The 13,711-nt window shown below is 51.8% G+C and overlaps 1 protein-coding gene across 1 annotated transcript in view; it reads right to left on the bottom strand.

Moving 5' to 3' along the window:
* The window catches only part of INTS2 (integrator complex subunit 2), a 213,802-nt gene extending 205,476 nt beyond the window's left edge, over positions 1–8,326 (bottom strand). The window contains exons 1-5 of the mRNA XM_075336236.1: positions 8,144–8,326; positions 5,730–6,033; positions 3,832–3,970; positions 3,525–3,627; positions 3,313–3,426 (exon numbers count right to left, since the gene is read on the bottom strand). Of these exons, the coding sequence (XP_075192351.1) occupies positions 3,313–3,426; positions 3,525–3,627; positions 3,832–3,970; positions 5,730–6,022 (649 nt within the window). The 5' untranslated portion in view covers positions 6,023–6,033; positions 8,144–8,326. The remainder of the gene's footprint in view (positions 1–3,312; positions 3,427–3,524; positions 3,628–3,831; positions 3,971–5,729; positions 6,034–8,143) is intronic.
* Positions 8,327–13,711: the final 5,385 nt, after the last annotated feature.

Below are 13,711 nucleotides of genomic sequence, written 5' to 3'. Positions count from 1 at the left end.
GCTCGGTCGGGCGGTGGGGAAGTTCTGAAGAAACGAGTTGGAGGACGAGAGCTGAACTCTATCCTGTACCCGTGAGACAGAATGTCCCTCACCCAACGGTCTTTGACCTGTGACAGCCAAATGTCGCCAAAGCGGGAGAGCCTGCCACCGACCGAGGATGCGGAGAGAGGAGGCTGAAAGTCATGAGGAAGCCGTCTTGGTAACGGTTCTTCCTGCTGTCTTTTTTGGGCGTGACTGAGTCCGCCAAGAATCTGAGCCTCTCTGATCCTTTTGAGTCCTTTTGGACGAGGAGAATTGGGACCTGCCTGAGCCTCGAAAGGACCGAAAACCAGACTGACCCCTCCTTTGTTGGGGCTTGTTTTGTCTGTGTTGAGGTAAGGATGAGTCCTTACCCTTGGAGTGTTTAATGATTTCATCCAAACGCTCCCCAAACAATCGGTCACGAGAAAAAGGCAAACTGGTTAAGCACTTCTTGGAAGCAGAATCTGCCTTCCATTCTCTCAACCACAGGGCTCTGCGCAAAACCACGGAGTTGGCTGACGCCACCGCCGTACGGCTCGTAGAGTCCAGGACAGCATTAATCGCGTAAGACGCGAATGCAGACATTTGAGAGGTCAATGGTGCCACCTGCGGGGCAGATGTACGTGTGACCGAGTCGACTTGTATAAGCCCAGCTGAAATAGCTTGGAGTGCCCATACGGCTGCGAAAGCTGGCGCCAACGACGCTCCAATAGCTTCATAAATGGATTTCAGCCAGAGCTCCATCTGCCTGTCAGTGGCATCTTTAAGTGCCGCTCCATCTTCTACTGCAACTAAAGATCTAGCTGCAAGCCTGGAGATTGGAGGGTCCACCTTGGGACACTGGGTCCAACCCTTGACCATGTCAGGGGGAAAAGGATAGCGTGTATCTTTAAGCCGTTTAGAAAACCGCTTCTCAGGATAAGCGTGGTGTTTCTGGATTGCATCTCTAAAGTCAGAGTGGTCCAGAAAAGTGCTTAATTTACGCTTGGGATATCTGAAATGGAATTTCTCCTGCTGTGAAGCTGCCTCCTCCGCAGGAGGAGCTGGCGGAGAAATATCTAACATCCTATTGATGGACGCTATAAGATCATTCACTATGGCGTCACCATCCGGTGTATCCAGATTGAGAGCGGTCCCAGGATCAGAATCTTGATCAGTTACATCCGCCTCATCACCCATAGATTCGTCCCGCTGGGATCCTGACCAGTGAGACGAAGTTGAGGGCCCCTCATAACGAGCCCGTTAGGTTGTCTGGGACTGTCGTCCGAGTCAGAATCGTCACCCTGGGGTGCATGTGACACCCCCGGAGCTTGGAAGTGTTCCAGCTGAGGGGGACCAGGGAGCAATGATGCCACAGTGTCCATGGTCTGAGTTACTGGTCTAGACTGCAATGTTTCAAGAATCTTTGACATGGTCATAGACAATCTGTCAGCAAAAGCTGCAAACTCCGTTCCTGTCACCTGGACAGCATTCACAGGTGGTACACCCTGGGTCACGTCCAGCAGAGGCCCCGGCTGTGCAAGTTGCACAGGGGCCGAGCACTGCACACAATGGGGGTCAGTGGAACCTGCCGGTAGAGCAGCCCCACATGCGGTACAGGCAGCAGATAATGTCTGTGCCTTGGCACCCTTGCGTTTTGCGGACGACATGCTGTTGCCTCCTTGTAATCTAGGAGGGTATATAGCCGAGAATCACCAGCGACCGTACAGTACAAAGTATTTGCAAACACAAAATACTCAGTATACAAACGGCACAAGTGGGGGTGAGCCCTTGAGGCTGCTTACCGCCCGCTGAACAGCGGGTATGAGGCTGTAGAATCCCGTGTCTGGGTCTCCCCGTCTCCCCTCTGCAGCTCAGCGTGCAGGCAGGAATGGCTGCCGGCGTTCTGTGAAGAGGGGCGGACCGTGGGCGTGCCACAGACAAAGTGCGGGAAACTGCGTCCTACTGTGCCTGGTGTGAGGGCTGGAGTATGTAAAAAAGACTCCAGCCCTCAGCGCTGATGCTCTGTACAGCGTCCCGCCCTCCTCCTGACTGGCAGGTGCGGAGGCGGGAACGAACGAACTAGGCCGCAAAAGCCGGGGACTGTAGTAATAAGCGCGGCCGTGATATATGCACGGTCAGCGCGGAAGTCCCCGGCGCACCACAAGTCCCAGCCGCGTCGCAGTCCCAGCGGCCGGCGCGACCGTTCTCCCTGAGTCTACCCACTCAGCTAAGCTGAAGTGAGGAAATGGCACAAGCGCAGCAGCGCTGTTGTCCCCGGCGCACTAACACACCCAGCAATGCTGCGGTGTGCGCGCGTATGCACGGGGACACAGAGTACCTTGACGGAGCAGGGCCATGTCCCTGACGATACTCAGCTCCATATCCAGCGGCTTCTCCAGGGGCTGCGGATGGAGCACGGTCTCAGTGCCTGGAGACCGGTAAAATCCCACTTCGCCCAGAGCCCTAATGGGGATGGGGAAGGAATCAGCATGTGGGCTCCAGCCTCCGTACCCGCAATGGGTACCTCAACCTTAACAAGCACCACCGACAGAAAGTGGGGTGAGAAGGGAGCATGCTGGGGGCCCTGTATGGGCCCTCTTTTCTTCCATCCGACATAGTCAGCAGCTGGTGCTGACTAAACAGTGGAGCTATGCGTGCGTGTCTGACCTCCTTCGCACAAAGCAAAAACTAAAACTGAGGGACCCGTGCTCCCACGGGGGGGTGTATAGCCAGAAGGGGAGGGGCCTTACACTTTTAAGTGTAGTACTTTGTGCGGCCTCCGGAGGCAGTAGCTATACACCCAATTGTCTGGGTCTCCCAATTAGGAGCGAAAAAGAAAACTGGGAGCAAACAAGAATGGAAAAACGGGAGGAAACGAGAACGAAAAACTGGGGGTAGGAGGGGAAACGGGGAGGAAACAGAAGCAATAGAGAAACATGGGAGCAAACGGAAATGGAATAAAAAAAAAAAAAAAAACACGGGAGCAAACGGGAAGGAAACAAGGGAGCAAACGTGAAGGAAACACGGGAGCTCTGGGAGGAAACTCGCACAAACACGGTGAACACATACAAACTCCTTATAGGTGTTGTCCTTGATGGGATTTGACCCCAAGACAACAGCGCTGCATGGAAATAGTGCTAACCACTGAGCCACCGTGCTGTAATGTATGTTCTACTAAGACCACTATGTTTCCCCAGTTCTGAACATGTGCAACATATTACTGGACATTTTATAAGAAAGGTGAAAACAAAAAAAATAAAAAGGTTGATTAAGCATAGACCAATCAAATCACAGCTATTAAAAGCTCACCTTCATTAAAGCTGTCTGGGACATTGGCAACCAGTAAACAAAGGAACCAAGCTCCATTGCGAACATGAAGTAGAGCTTCCGCCATGTCTGTAATAGGCAGTAGTGTGTGTAGCTCTATAAAAGGACAGCATAATGGTGAATGCACTTCAATAATACTATGGGATACTTGTTCAGATCTCAGTATTTCAATGTGTAAGAGACAAAACCCATACCAGCTTGTAATATGCAGAGCACATCCGCCGCTTCCTCCATGTGCACAGGACTTTCAAAGAGCTCTGATGACTTCAGGAAATATTCTCCATTAGAATCGGCAACCTATAAAAGAACAATAATCAGAAAGCACAAAACTTGCACAAGATACACACTGTAGTTCACCACATATAATGGATTGATAAAATGAGAATATTCATTGTCCCAAGACTAAAGAAAAGGAACAACAGAGCAGGGGTAAAAAGCAGCCCTTTTATTTATCAGTTACTTGTGGCATCTATACCCAGACACACTGTATATATTACATACCTTATTGATTATTGCCAGGAGCTCACTGAGCACTAGTCGTAATCGACGGGGAGAATCACTGTGCTCAAACTCCAAAGTCAGACCATGGGTAAGCTGCGACACCAGGATACTTTCTCCTGTACCGCCTCCAAGCTTATGTCTATGGAGAAGAATATACTAATAAAATGACTGAAAAGGAGGTCATCAACAAGAATGAAAGGCAGACAAATATAGTAACTGCCCCCAAATAAAATTATTTACATTACAGGGAGTTTGTCAGATGGTTTATTGCTACTGTTATAATAATATTGGTTTTACTATTATTTACAGAGGGAGGACTTTAGGGAACTTTAACGGGTTTTATAAGATTCTGATATTGAGGACATATCCTTAAAAAGTAATAGTAATGAAATTCGGCACTCAATTGACATACGAATCAGAAATTGACAATATGTGACGTTTCGGTCTTTGCCCCTTCATCAGAAATGTGTGTGGATTGCAAGTTAATATATGAACATTTGTGCTCATGGAGAGCTGGTGAGACATCATGGAATGTGGTGGCTTGGATGGGTAGACAGTGCCAAATAATATGTGACCCATATCACACGTGGGTGCCGTATAGGACTTCCTTACTATCCGTAGGGCAAGTCATTAATATCACATCACTTGGCACCCATACTGATCAGCTCTATGAAGCTCCCGCGGCAGCTGAATGTACACGGTGTACGGGGTGAAGCAGCTCTATACACGGTGTAGTAGCTGCTATTGGCTCTTGCAGCCCAGCTCCCATAGAAGGGAATGGGTTAATTCCCATGTGTATTCAAATCAATTTAGCAATGAAGAGAACATTTTGTTCCATTATGCATATAACTGCTTGCTTTAGAGCAACCCATACAATATTAATGTGCCAGCAATCGTCAGGAATGCCCCATAGATGTTAAAAATGGCAAAACCACCATTACACAATGTGTTCTTTAATGAAATCTCAGATATGAGCATTATGTCTGTGGCCCAATACAAGCACAGCAAGACCTGCGAGAGATTGCCTTAAGTCAATGGGCCCCAAAGCCAAGAGCAGGGAAAGTTCAGCCCATGCACCCGGCAGAGAGTATACAGCCTATGCACCCGGCAGAGAGTATACAGCCCATGCACCCGGCAGAGAGTATACAGCCCATGCACCCGGCAGAGAGTATACAGCCCATGCACCCGGCAGAGAGTATACAGCCCATGCACCCGGCAGAGAGTATACAGCCCATGCACCCGGCAGAGAGTATACAGCCCATGCACCCGGCAGAGAGTATACAGCCCATGCACCCGGCAGAGAGTATACAGCCCATGCACCCGGCAGAGAGTATACAGCCCATGCACCCGGCAGAGAGTATACAGCCCATGCATCCGGCAGAGAGTATACAGCCCATGCATCCGGCAGAGAGTATACAGCCCATGCACCCGGCAGAGAGTATACAGCCCATGCACCCGGCAGAGAGTATACAGCCCATGCACCCGGCAGAGAGTATACAGCCCATGCACCCGGCAGAGAGTATACAGCCCATGCACCCGGCAGAAAGTATACAGCCCATGCACCCGGCAGAGAGTATACAGCCCATGCACCCGGCAGAGAGTATACAGCCCATGCACTAGAGTACAGTGTAAAATACTGTGAGGTGTCACAAAAATGGCCCTTGTAGAGAGGAGTTGAGCCCTAACAATGGCCCTTGTAGAGAGGAGCTGAGCCCTAATTGGTCTTCTTTACCCTATTTTTCTTCTGTAGCAAGAACCTATTTACTCCTTCTTAGCGATTGCACTGTTCACAAACTAGGAGGCGAAGATCGGCCCAATGGTTATAAACAGGGTACAAAGGGCCAAGCAAGCACCAGCTGTAAGCAAATATACTACACATATAGTTATACACAACATACCTTAGTTGTTGTTCTTTGTTGGCATCCTGCTCTAATGCATGAAAATCTACAGAGAGCAAGGCCACAATGGAATTAACTGCTTCCACTCCTGACAGCAGCCGAAGAAGCAACTTTTTGTCCTGAGCCCAGCTTTGGCTCTGGTCAGCAGGGGCGCACAAGGCCATACGGACCAGGCATGGTAGCAGAAGTCTCAGCTCTGGATCACTCAAGGCAGCCAACCGGACTACATCCACTTTCTGCATTGCTTCAAACGCATATGGGCTGACAAATTGCAGAGCCGAACTCTCACCCATTGTGCCGACTCCTGGAATGATAAAATGTACGTACAGCTTTAGGCTATGTGTCCACGGTAGAACGTACCTGCGGATTTTTCTCCATTCTATACCCAAAATCCGCACCAAAATCCGCACCAAATAATTGACATGCTGCAGATTTTTCCGCATCAAAATCCGCGGCAAATCCGCAGCGGAAAAATCCGCAGCATGGACACAGCATTTCCAAAATGCCATTGAAATGGCTTGGAAGTGCCGCTGCTGCAGATTTTCGGGAAATCCGCGGCAAATCCGCGGCAAAATCCGCGGTAAATCCGCAGCGTGGGCACATAGCCTTAATAGGGTTTTCTGGCATCAGTAATGTGCTCAATGGCACTAAACGCCACAAAGTAATAAAACAACCCCACTTACCCAGCGCTGACCCTTAGCTGGTCCCAGTTCACGCCCAAGCAGATGTGCCACCTACTGCAGTCACTGGCCTCATGGGTGACATTGATTTGGTCCACCCATGGCCACTGCGGCTAGTGACTGGATGCAGTGTCCATGTGAGGAGATGGCACATAACTGCCGCAGAGAAATAAATAGGGCAGTGAGCGCCGGGTTCATTAGGTTAGTGATGGTAGTTCCATTATTTTATGGCATTTACTATCCATGGCAGAAATGTTGCCGAAAATGTAACTAAGTGTGAATACCGTCTAACAGGTATGAGCGATAACATTCACACTATTGCTTTGTTTGTTAGCTAGTCACTAGCAGATCCAACTTGTGTTTGGCTTCTATGCTCTATGAAGACTTTAGAATTATAAATAGATAAATAATAAATAAATAAAATAAATAAATAGATCAGAATGATATTGGACTAGATCTGCCAGAAGTGGATGGTTTGACATATGGGTCGGACACCAGACTCCCCCATCCGCAGTCAGTCCAGTCTGACAATCGTGTGCCCTGATCGGGAGAAGCCAGACCTGCTGGGCACCTCTGGATGGGGCCTATAAAGGACATGTGCACATAACGTCTTTTCACCGCATAGAGCCTGCCTGAAAGCCACTCACTAGGCTGCTTTCACACATCCGTTTTTTGCCGTCTGGCACAATCTGGCAAAAAAACTGATACGATTTCAGGAAAAAAACTGATCCGTTGCATCAGTGTTTTCCATGCGTTCCTTCAGGTTTTTGACGGATCCGTTGTGCTACTGAGCATGCGCAGTTCAAAAAAACGGATCTGGTGGCCGTATCCGTTTTTGCCGCATTGTGCTGGATCCGGCGTCCATAGACTTCCATTATAAAACACGCCGTGCGGCGCTGGATCCGGCGCAATGCGGTTTTTCGCCGGAGACAAAAAACGTTCCCCTCAGCGTTCCATCTGACCACCAAACAATCAAATTTTGCCGGATCCAGCAAAAGCCGGATGCAACGCAATGCCATGCGGCACAATCCGGCGCTAATACAAGTCTATGGGGGAAAGAACGGATCCGGTGGCAATAAACGCCGGATCCGTTCTTTCCGGTTGTTACCGGATTGTGCCGCACGGCGAAAAACGGATGTGTGAAAGCAGCCTTACTGCTTATAAAGGAAGGGAAAGAATAAAGACTCTGGAAACACATTAACAAAAGTGGCAGAATAACACATACTTCGGGTCGTCACATCGGAAAAGTAGAAGATTTAAACTGTACATGAAACACTGGGAAAATAATAATTCACCAAACAAAGGAATTTTAATAATATAAAAAAACATTATTAAAAACAAGTTCTGGAAAAAAACCCCCAAAGAAATAAAGCCCATTCATTCCATCCTCTCCCCACACTTGGATCTGGTCCCTCCACCTTACAGAATATTGTACGGTAAAGTGAATGGGGTCCTGCAGGATTACAACTCGTCCTACAATTAAATATATATATATAAAATCACGGGACAGAAAACTAAAAAGTATTTTCTCTTACAAGAAAGTGAGAAAGAAACGGAAGAAAATTGAAATTGGCCCGGCACTGGAGAGGTTAATATTCGGTGATGCGGACTGTGCGCTCCACCGGTGACAGGAATGATGGGAGTAACTGCGATTATGGAGTCTGCGCAGCACAGTCAGATTGGTTGTAACCTTGCCTGTAAATCGGGGCAAATCGCAAACAGCAGGGCACTCACCTCGGCCCACCAGGGAGGCCGGCGTGTGCCTGTCCGGTCCCCCCGGAGATGAGCACTAAAACACAGGGCAGTGCAGAGCACGGGCGCCGGATGTACGGAGCGCAGCAGCCGGACACATCACGTGTTCTACGAGTACTGTCGCTATTGTATCACTGCGGTACCAATAGTGCCCGGAACCTAGGATGACTGTGCGCAAAGGGACCGGAAGTAGGTGGCAGTCGCAGCGGTGCACTTCCCCGAAGCACTTAGCCACGCCCTGTCGTTGTGTACAACCAATGAGAAGGCAGAATGACACTCAGCAAATCGCCCAAGATTTCTCAAATAGCTTTCCTACCCTACTCTGTAACAAAGCTTTTGGTTGGCTGATTGTGCCGGCTCTCCGGCCGACATAAGTAGGATGCGTTGTTCTTTGTTGTTTATGGCTGCAGGACTGAGGGTCCTCAGGGTACAACGTCCTGCCCGGGCTGTGATGGGGGATCTCGGGGTACAACGTCCTGCCCGGCCTGTGAGGGGGGGAGGGGGAGAATCTCTGGGTGCAACGTCCTGTCCGGGCTGACCTGGAGCTGCTTCTATAGAATATTTTTCAGACCCCTCCTGAGGGAATATTGTCTCAATCCACCTAGTTGGCGCACAACGTCTTTATCAGGTTGAATCTCATCAGTAAGGCTACTTTCACACATCCGGTTTGAGCTCTGCGGCTCAATCCGTCTGTGAAAACTATGCAACGGATGCGGCGAAAACCTATGCATACGTTTTTACATGCGGCCCATCCAGTTTTTTCCGGTTGCGGCATGCTACTGAGCATGCGCAGTGGAAAAAACCGCATGCGGCGTGCGGATGCGGTTTTTTCCGCATCGCGCCGCATCCGGCCTCCATAGGTATGCATTGAAAAATGCGCCGGATGCGGCGCGATGCGGTGTTTTTTGCCGGAGCAAAAAACGTTGCAGGGGACGTTCGATCCGGCCGCGGCATTGGCTAAATCTGCCGCATGCGGCCAAAACCGGACCGAACGCAAGCCCCTGCGGCACAATACGGCACTAATGTAAGTCTATGCAAAAAAAAACGCCACCGGCGTTACAAATGCCGGTGGCGGTTTTTCTGCAGAACGCCGTATTGTGCCGCAGAGCAAAAATCCGGATGTGTGAAAGCAGCCTCAGGCTGGTTTCACACTACGTTTATTTAACATGCGTCAGGAACGGTTTTTTGCTGCAAAAGCGAATCCTGCTTTTACAGCAAAAAACGCATGCAAACGCATCTGTTATTTTGCAGGATCCTGTCACTGGATGTTTAGGGGCGGGCATTGGAGTCATGTGATCGGGAGTGAGGGGAACTAGACTGGGAGCCGGCTTCTGACAGCTGCAGACGCTGGTAACCAAGGTGTCACAAACCACCGGGGGGGGGTCACTCAGAAATCCCCCGCGCTGGCTACCAGTACGTCACAATCGGGGGGTAACAAGTGGGGGTCACCCCTCCTTTATACCTCCCGACCGACAGACAGAGCACGTGACGCGCTCTCTAGCGCCCCTCTTATAGTCAGGCTAATTATGGAATTGCCCGACCATAAGCAAGGAGGCCGCTATACTACTTATGCCGATTATTGAAGGGTCCCCGGTGAGAGTAAGGTATATATTCCCCCGACCTCACTGGCCTCCCCACAATAATCCTTGGCACAATTCGCTGCCACCAACCGATTTACGGTAACTATTAGCCGAACACACAGACGTGGGATTCAAGATCGAGATAACAGAACAGCCCAAGATTAATTATATAATTTAATCAGCCTAAAGCACACTAGAAACTACAATATATACAATAGGGAATCTACAGAATATACATATGTCAGAGTACAGTTACAATCAAAGCATGGGTTACAAACAGGCATACACAGTTCCAGCAGTTACCTTGTTGCGTCTGGCCACAGGGGGGCGCTGTACCCAGGTTTCTAGGATCCTTCCCACAGATGTTTCCTACACGTGCCCCCAGCGAAAAGAACACTGGAAAATGGCCGAAGTAGGGTTATCAGCCTGGGCAAATCCAGGTCCCCTCCTACCTTAGTGACCTCAGAGGGAGCACTGCTCCACCCCTGGCTTGAGTTATGGACAATCCACAACATGGAATATGGGCCATAACTTTGCCTGGGAGCGTCGTAGGCGGACGCCAATGCTCTCATTGTGACAGTTATGAATTTAGCTACAGAACGAGGGGACTCATGACCTGTCTGCCAGTTCCCCATTGGCTGATATCACGCCTGGGGCATTTCCCAATGTCCTGCTCCCATAAAAAGGGTGTGCCGGCATCGTCCGCATGCGGAGACACCATTTTTATGGTTGCCATATTTATCGGAAATATGGCTTGCGAGATATGAACCATTTTTTACTGGAGTCGTTCTGTCTGGCTATTTCCATAGCCTTGCTAACTAGCTAGCAGCCCCCACTACAGGGTCACGGCAGGGAGTCATCCTGTGTCCATTGTCCCCAAGCCACCTAATTTCCATATCACAGGACATGGCCATGGAGGTGTAAGTGGAACACTGAGAACAAGAAGGGAGGGGGCACTGCCAGGGAGTGATGAGCGATTATGACTGGAGTCATAATTCATCTTCATATCCCGGGATTTGCCTCACACCTCCCCCCTTTTGAGGGCGCTAGGGGGCAGCACACTCCGGTGTTCCCCCGTGCGCCCGTCCGCGACCTCTCCTTGTCGGGACAGCCCGTCTGCGTTACCGTGGTCACGGCCCCTTTTGTGGCGAATGGTGAAGTTGTATTGCTGGAGCGCAAGGCTCCATCGCAACAATCGCCCATTCGTCCCAGAGACGGTGTGCAACCAGCTGAGGGGATTGTGGTCCGTCTCCACGATGAAGTGGCGCCCGTATAGATAGGGTTGCAGACGCTGCAGGGCCCACACTATGGCCAGGCACTCCTTCTCCATCGTGGAATAGGCAACTTCCCTTGGTAACAGCTTCCTGCTCAGGTACAAGACTGGGTGCTCTTGGCTCGCAGAGTCCACCTGGCTGAGCACCGCACCGAGGCCGAAGTCACTGGCGTCGGTCTGTACTACAAACGGCCGCGTGAAGTCGGCTGCCTGTAGCACGGGCGGGCTGGACAGGGCGTCCTTTAGGGCCCGGAAGGCTGTCTCGCAGTCCATTGTCCAATCGACTGCAGAGGGCAGCTTCTTCTTGGTGAGGTCCGTCAAGGGCTTTGCCAGGCTACTATAGCATGGAACAAACCTCCTATAGTACCCAGCGGTCCCCAAGAAGGACATCACCTGCTTCTTGGTCCTGGGGGTGGGCCAGGATGCGATGGCTTCCACTTTCTCAGGCTCGGGCTTCAGTGTTCTCCCACCTACCCGGTGACCGAGGTACTGGACCTCGCTCATGGCCAGCTGACACTTTCCCGGCTTGATGGTCAAACCTGCCCGGTGGATCCGCCTGAGCACCTGTGCTAGATGCTCTAGGTGGTCCTCCCAGGTGGGACTGAAGACGGCAATGTCATCCAGGTACGCGGCCGCGTACCCTTCAAGTCCCTTGAGCAGGGTGTTGACCATCCGCTGGAAAGTGGCAGGGGCATTCCTCATCCCGAATGGCATCACCGTGGACTCGTACAGTCCAAATGGGGTAATAAAGGCAGAGCGTTCCCTGGCCTTGCGAGTCAGGGGGATCTGCCAATATCCCCGGCTCAGATCCATGATGGTCAGGTACTGAGCCCCGGCCAACTGATCGAGCAGGTCATCGATGCGTGGCATTGGGTACGCATCGGCGACCGTGACCGCATTGAGCCCCCTGTAGTCCACGCAGAACCGAGTGGTTCGGTCCTTCTTAGGGACGAGGACTACAGGCGAGGCCCAAGCGCTGTTGGATGCCTGGATCACCCCCAGCTTCAGCATCTCGTCAATCTCCTGGCGCATGTGTTGCTGCACCTCCAGGGAGACCCGATATGCTGAACGCCGGATCGGGGGATGATCCCCAGTGTCCACGTGATGGACAGCCAAGTCAGTCCTTCCGGGCTGGTTGGTAAACAACCCCCGGAAGGGGAGGAGGGTGGCCCACAGCTGGGACCGTTGGTCTTCCAAGAGCTGGTGGCCAACCTCCACATCCTCAATGGATCCGCCTGCCCTAACCTGGGCTAGCATATCCAAGAGGGTTTCCGCTTCTCCCTCCTCGGGCAGGTTGCACACGGGGAGCGCACATGCCTCCCGCTCATGATGTGCCTTCATCATGTTCACATGGAAGGGCTTCCGCCTTCCACGGGCAGGGTCCAGGGTGACCAGGTACGTTACAGGGTTGAGCTGCTGGTACACGAGGTATGGGCCTTCCCAGGCTGCCTGAAGCTTGTCCTGTGGTACGGGGACCAGTACCCACACCTTTTGACCCACTTGGTAGGTCCTCTCACAAGCGTTCTGGTCGTACCAACGCTTCTGATCGGCCTGGGCTTGAGCCATATTGTCGTGTACCAGTTGCGTCAAGGCCTGCATTTTGTCCCGGAAGCGCATGACATACTCGATAACCGACACTCCAGGGGTGGCCAAATCCCCTTCCCAAGCCTCTTTCACCAGAGCCAGGGGGCCCCGCACACGTCGCCCGTACAGGAGCTCAAACGGTGAGAATCCTGTTGAGGCCTGTGGAACCTCCCGGTAAGCAAATAACAGGTGTGGGAGATACCGCTCCCAGTCACGCCCATGGGAGTCGACCAACATCTTAAGCATCTGCTTTAAGGTGCCATTGAACCGCTCGCACAGGCCATTAGTCTGTGGATGGTACGGGCTGGCCACCAGATGTCGCACCTGGACTTGCTTACAGAGGGCCTCCATCAGCTGGGACATGAATTGGGTCCCCCGGTCAGTGAGCATTTCCTGGGGAAAACCCACTCGGGAGAAAATCTCCAGCAATGCGGTGGCCACCTTGTCAGCCCGAATGGACGACAAGGCCACTGCTTCTGGGTACCGGGTGGCATAGTCCACTACCGTCAGTAGGAAGCGTTTCCCGGAGCTGCTGGGGATGGCCAGCGGGCCGACCAGATCCACAGCCACCCTCCTGAAAGGCTCATCGATGATTGGCAGAGATACTAGTGGGGCTTTGGGGCGTGGCCCCGCCTTCCCCACTCTCTGACAGGTTTCACACGAACGGCAGTAGGCAGCCACATCGGCCCCCATTTTTGGCCAGTAGAAATGCTGGTTTAACCTGGCCTTGGTCTTAGCGATCCCTAGGTGTCCGGCCATCGGAATCTCATGTGCGATCCGCAACAACTCCGTCCGGAACGGATAGGGTACCACCAACTGTCGGTCCCTGGGCCACGCCTCCGGTGAACCCTGCTGGACCGTGGCCCGGTACAGCCGTCCTTGGTCCCAGACCACTCGCTCCGGGTCCGAGTCCGAGGGAGGCTGTGCCGCCTGCTCCTTAAGAGCTTTCAGGCTGTCGTCAGCTTCTAACGCTGCCTGAAACCCCTGACTAGATGTGGCCAGAATCGACGAAACTGTCACATCTTCAGTCAGTACCCCGGGACCTGTGTCCTGGCCTCCACCTGACTCGGCTGCCACTTGGTCAGAAGGGGAAGAGCTATCGGACCTCCGGGA

This window comes from Anomaloglossus baeobatrachus, chromosome 2, assembly GCF_048569485.1.
Source record: "Anomaloglossus baeobatrachus isolate aAnoBae1 chromosome 2, aAnoBae1.hap1, whole genome shotgun sequence".
NCBI classification, from domain to species: domain Eukaryota; kingdom Metazoa; phylum Chordata; class Amphibia; order Anura; family Aromobatidae; genus Anomaloglossus; species Anomaloglossus baeobatrachus.
Note: the sequence above shows the minus strand (reverse complement) of the source record. Positions and strands in the feature narration are given on the sequence as shown.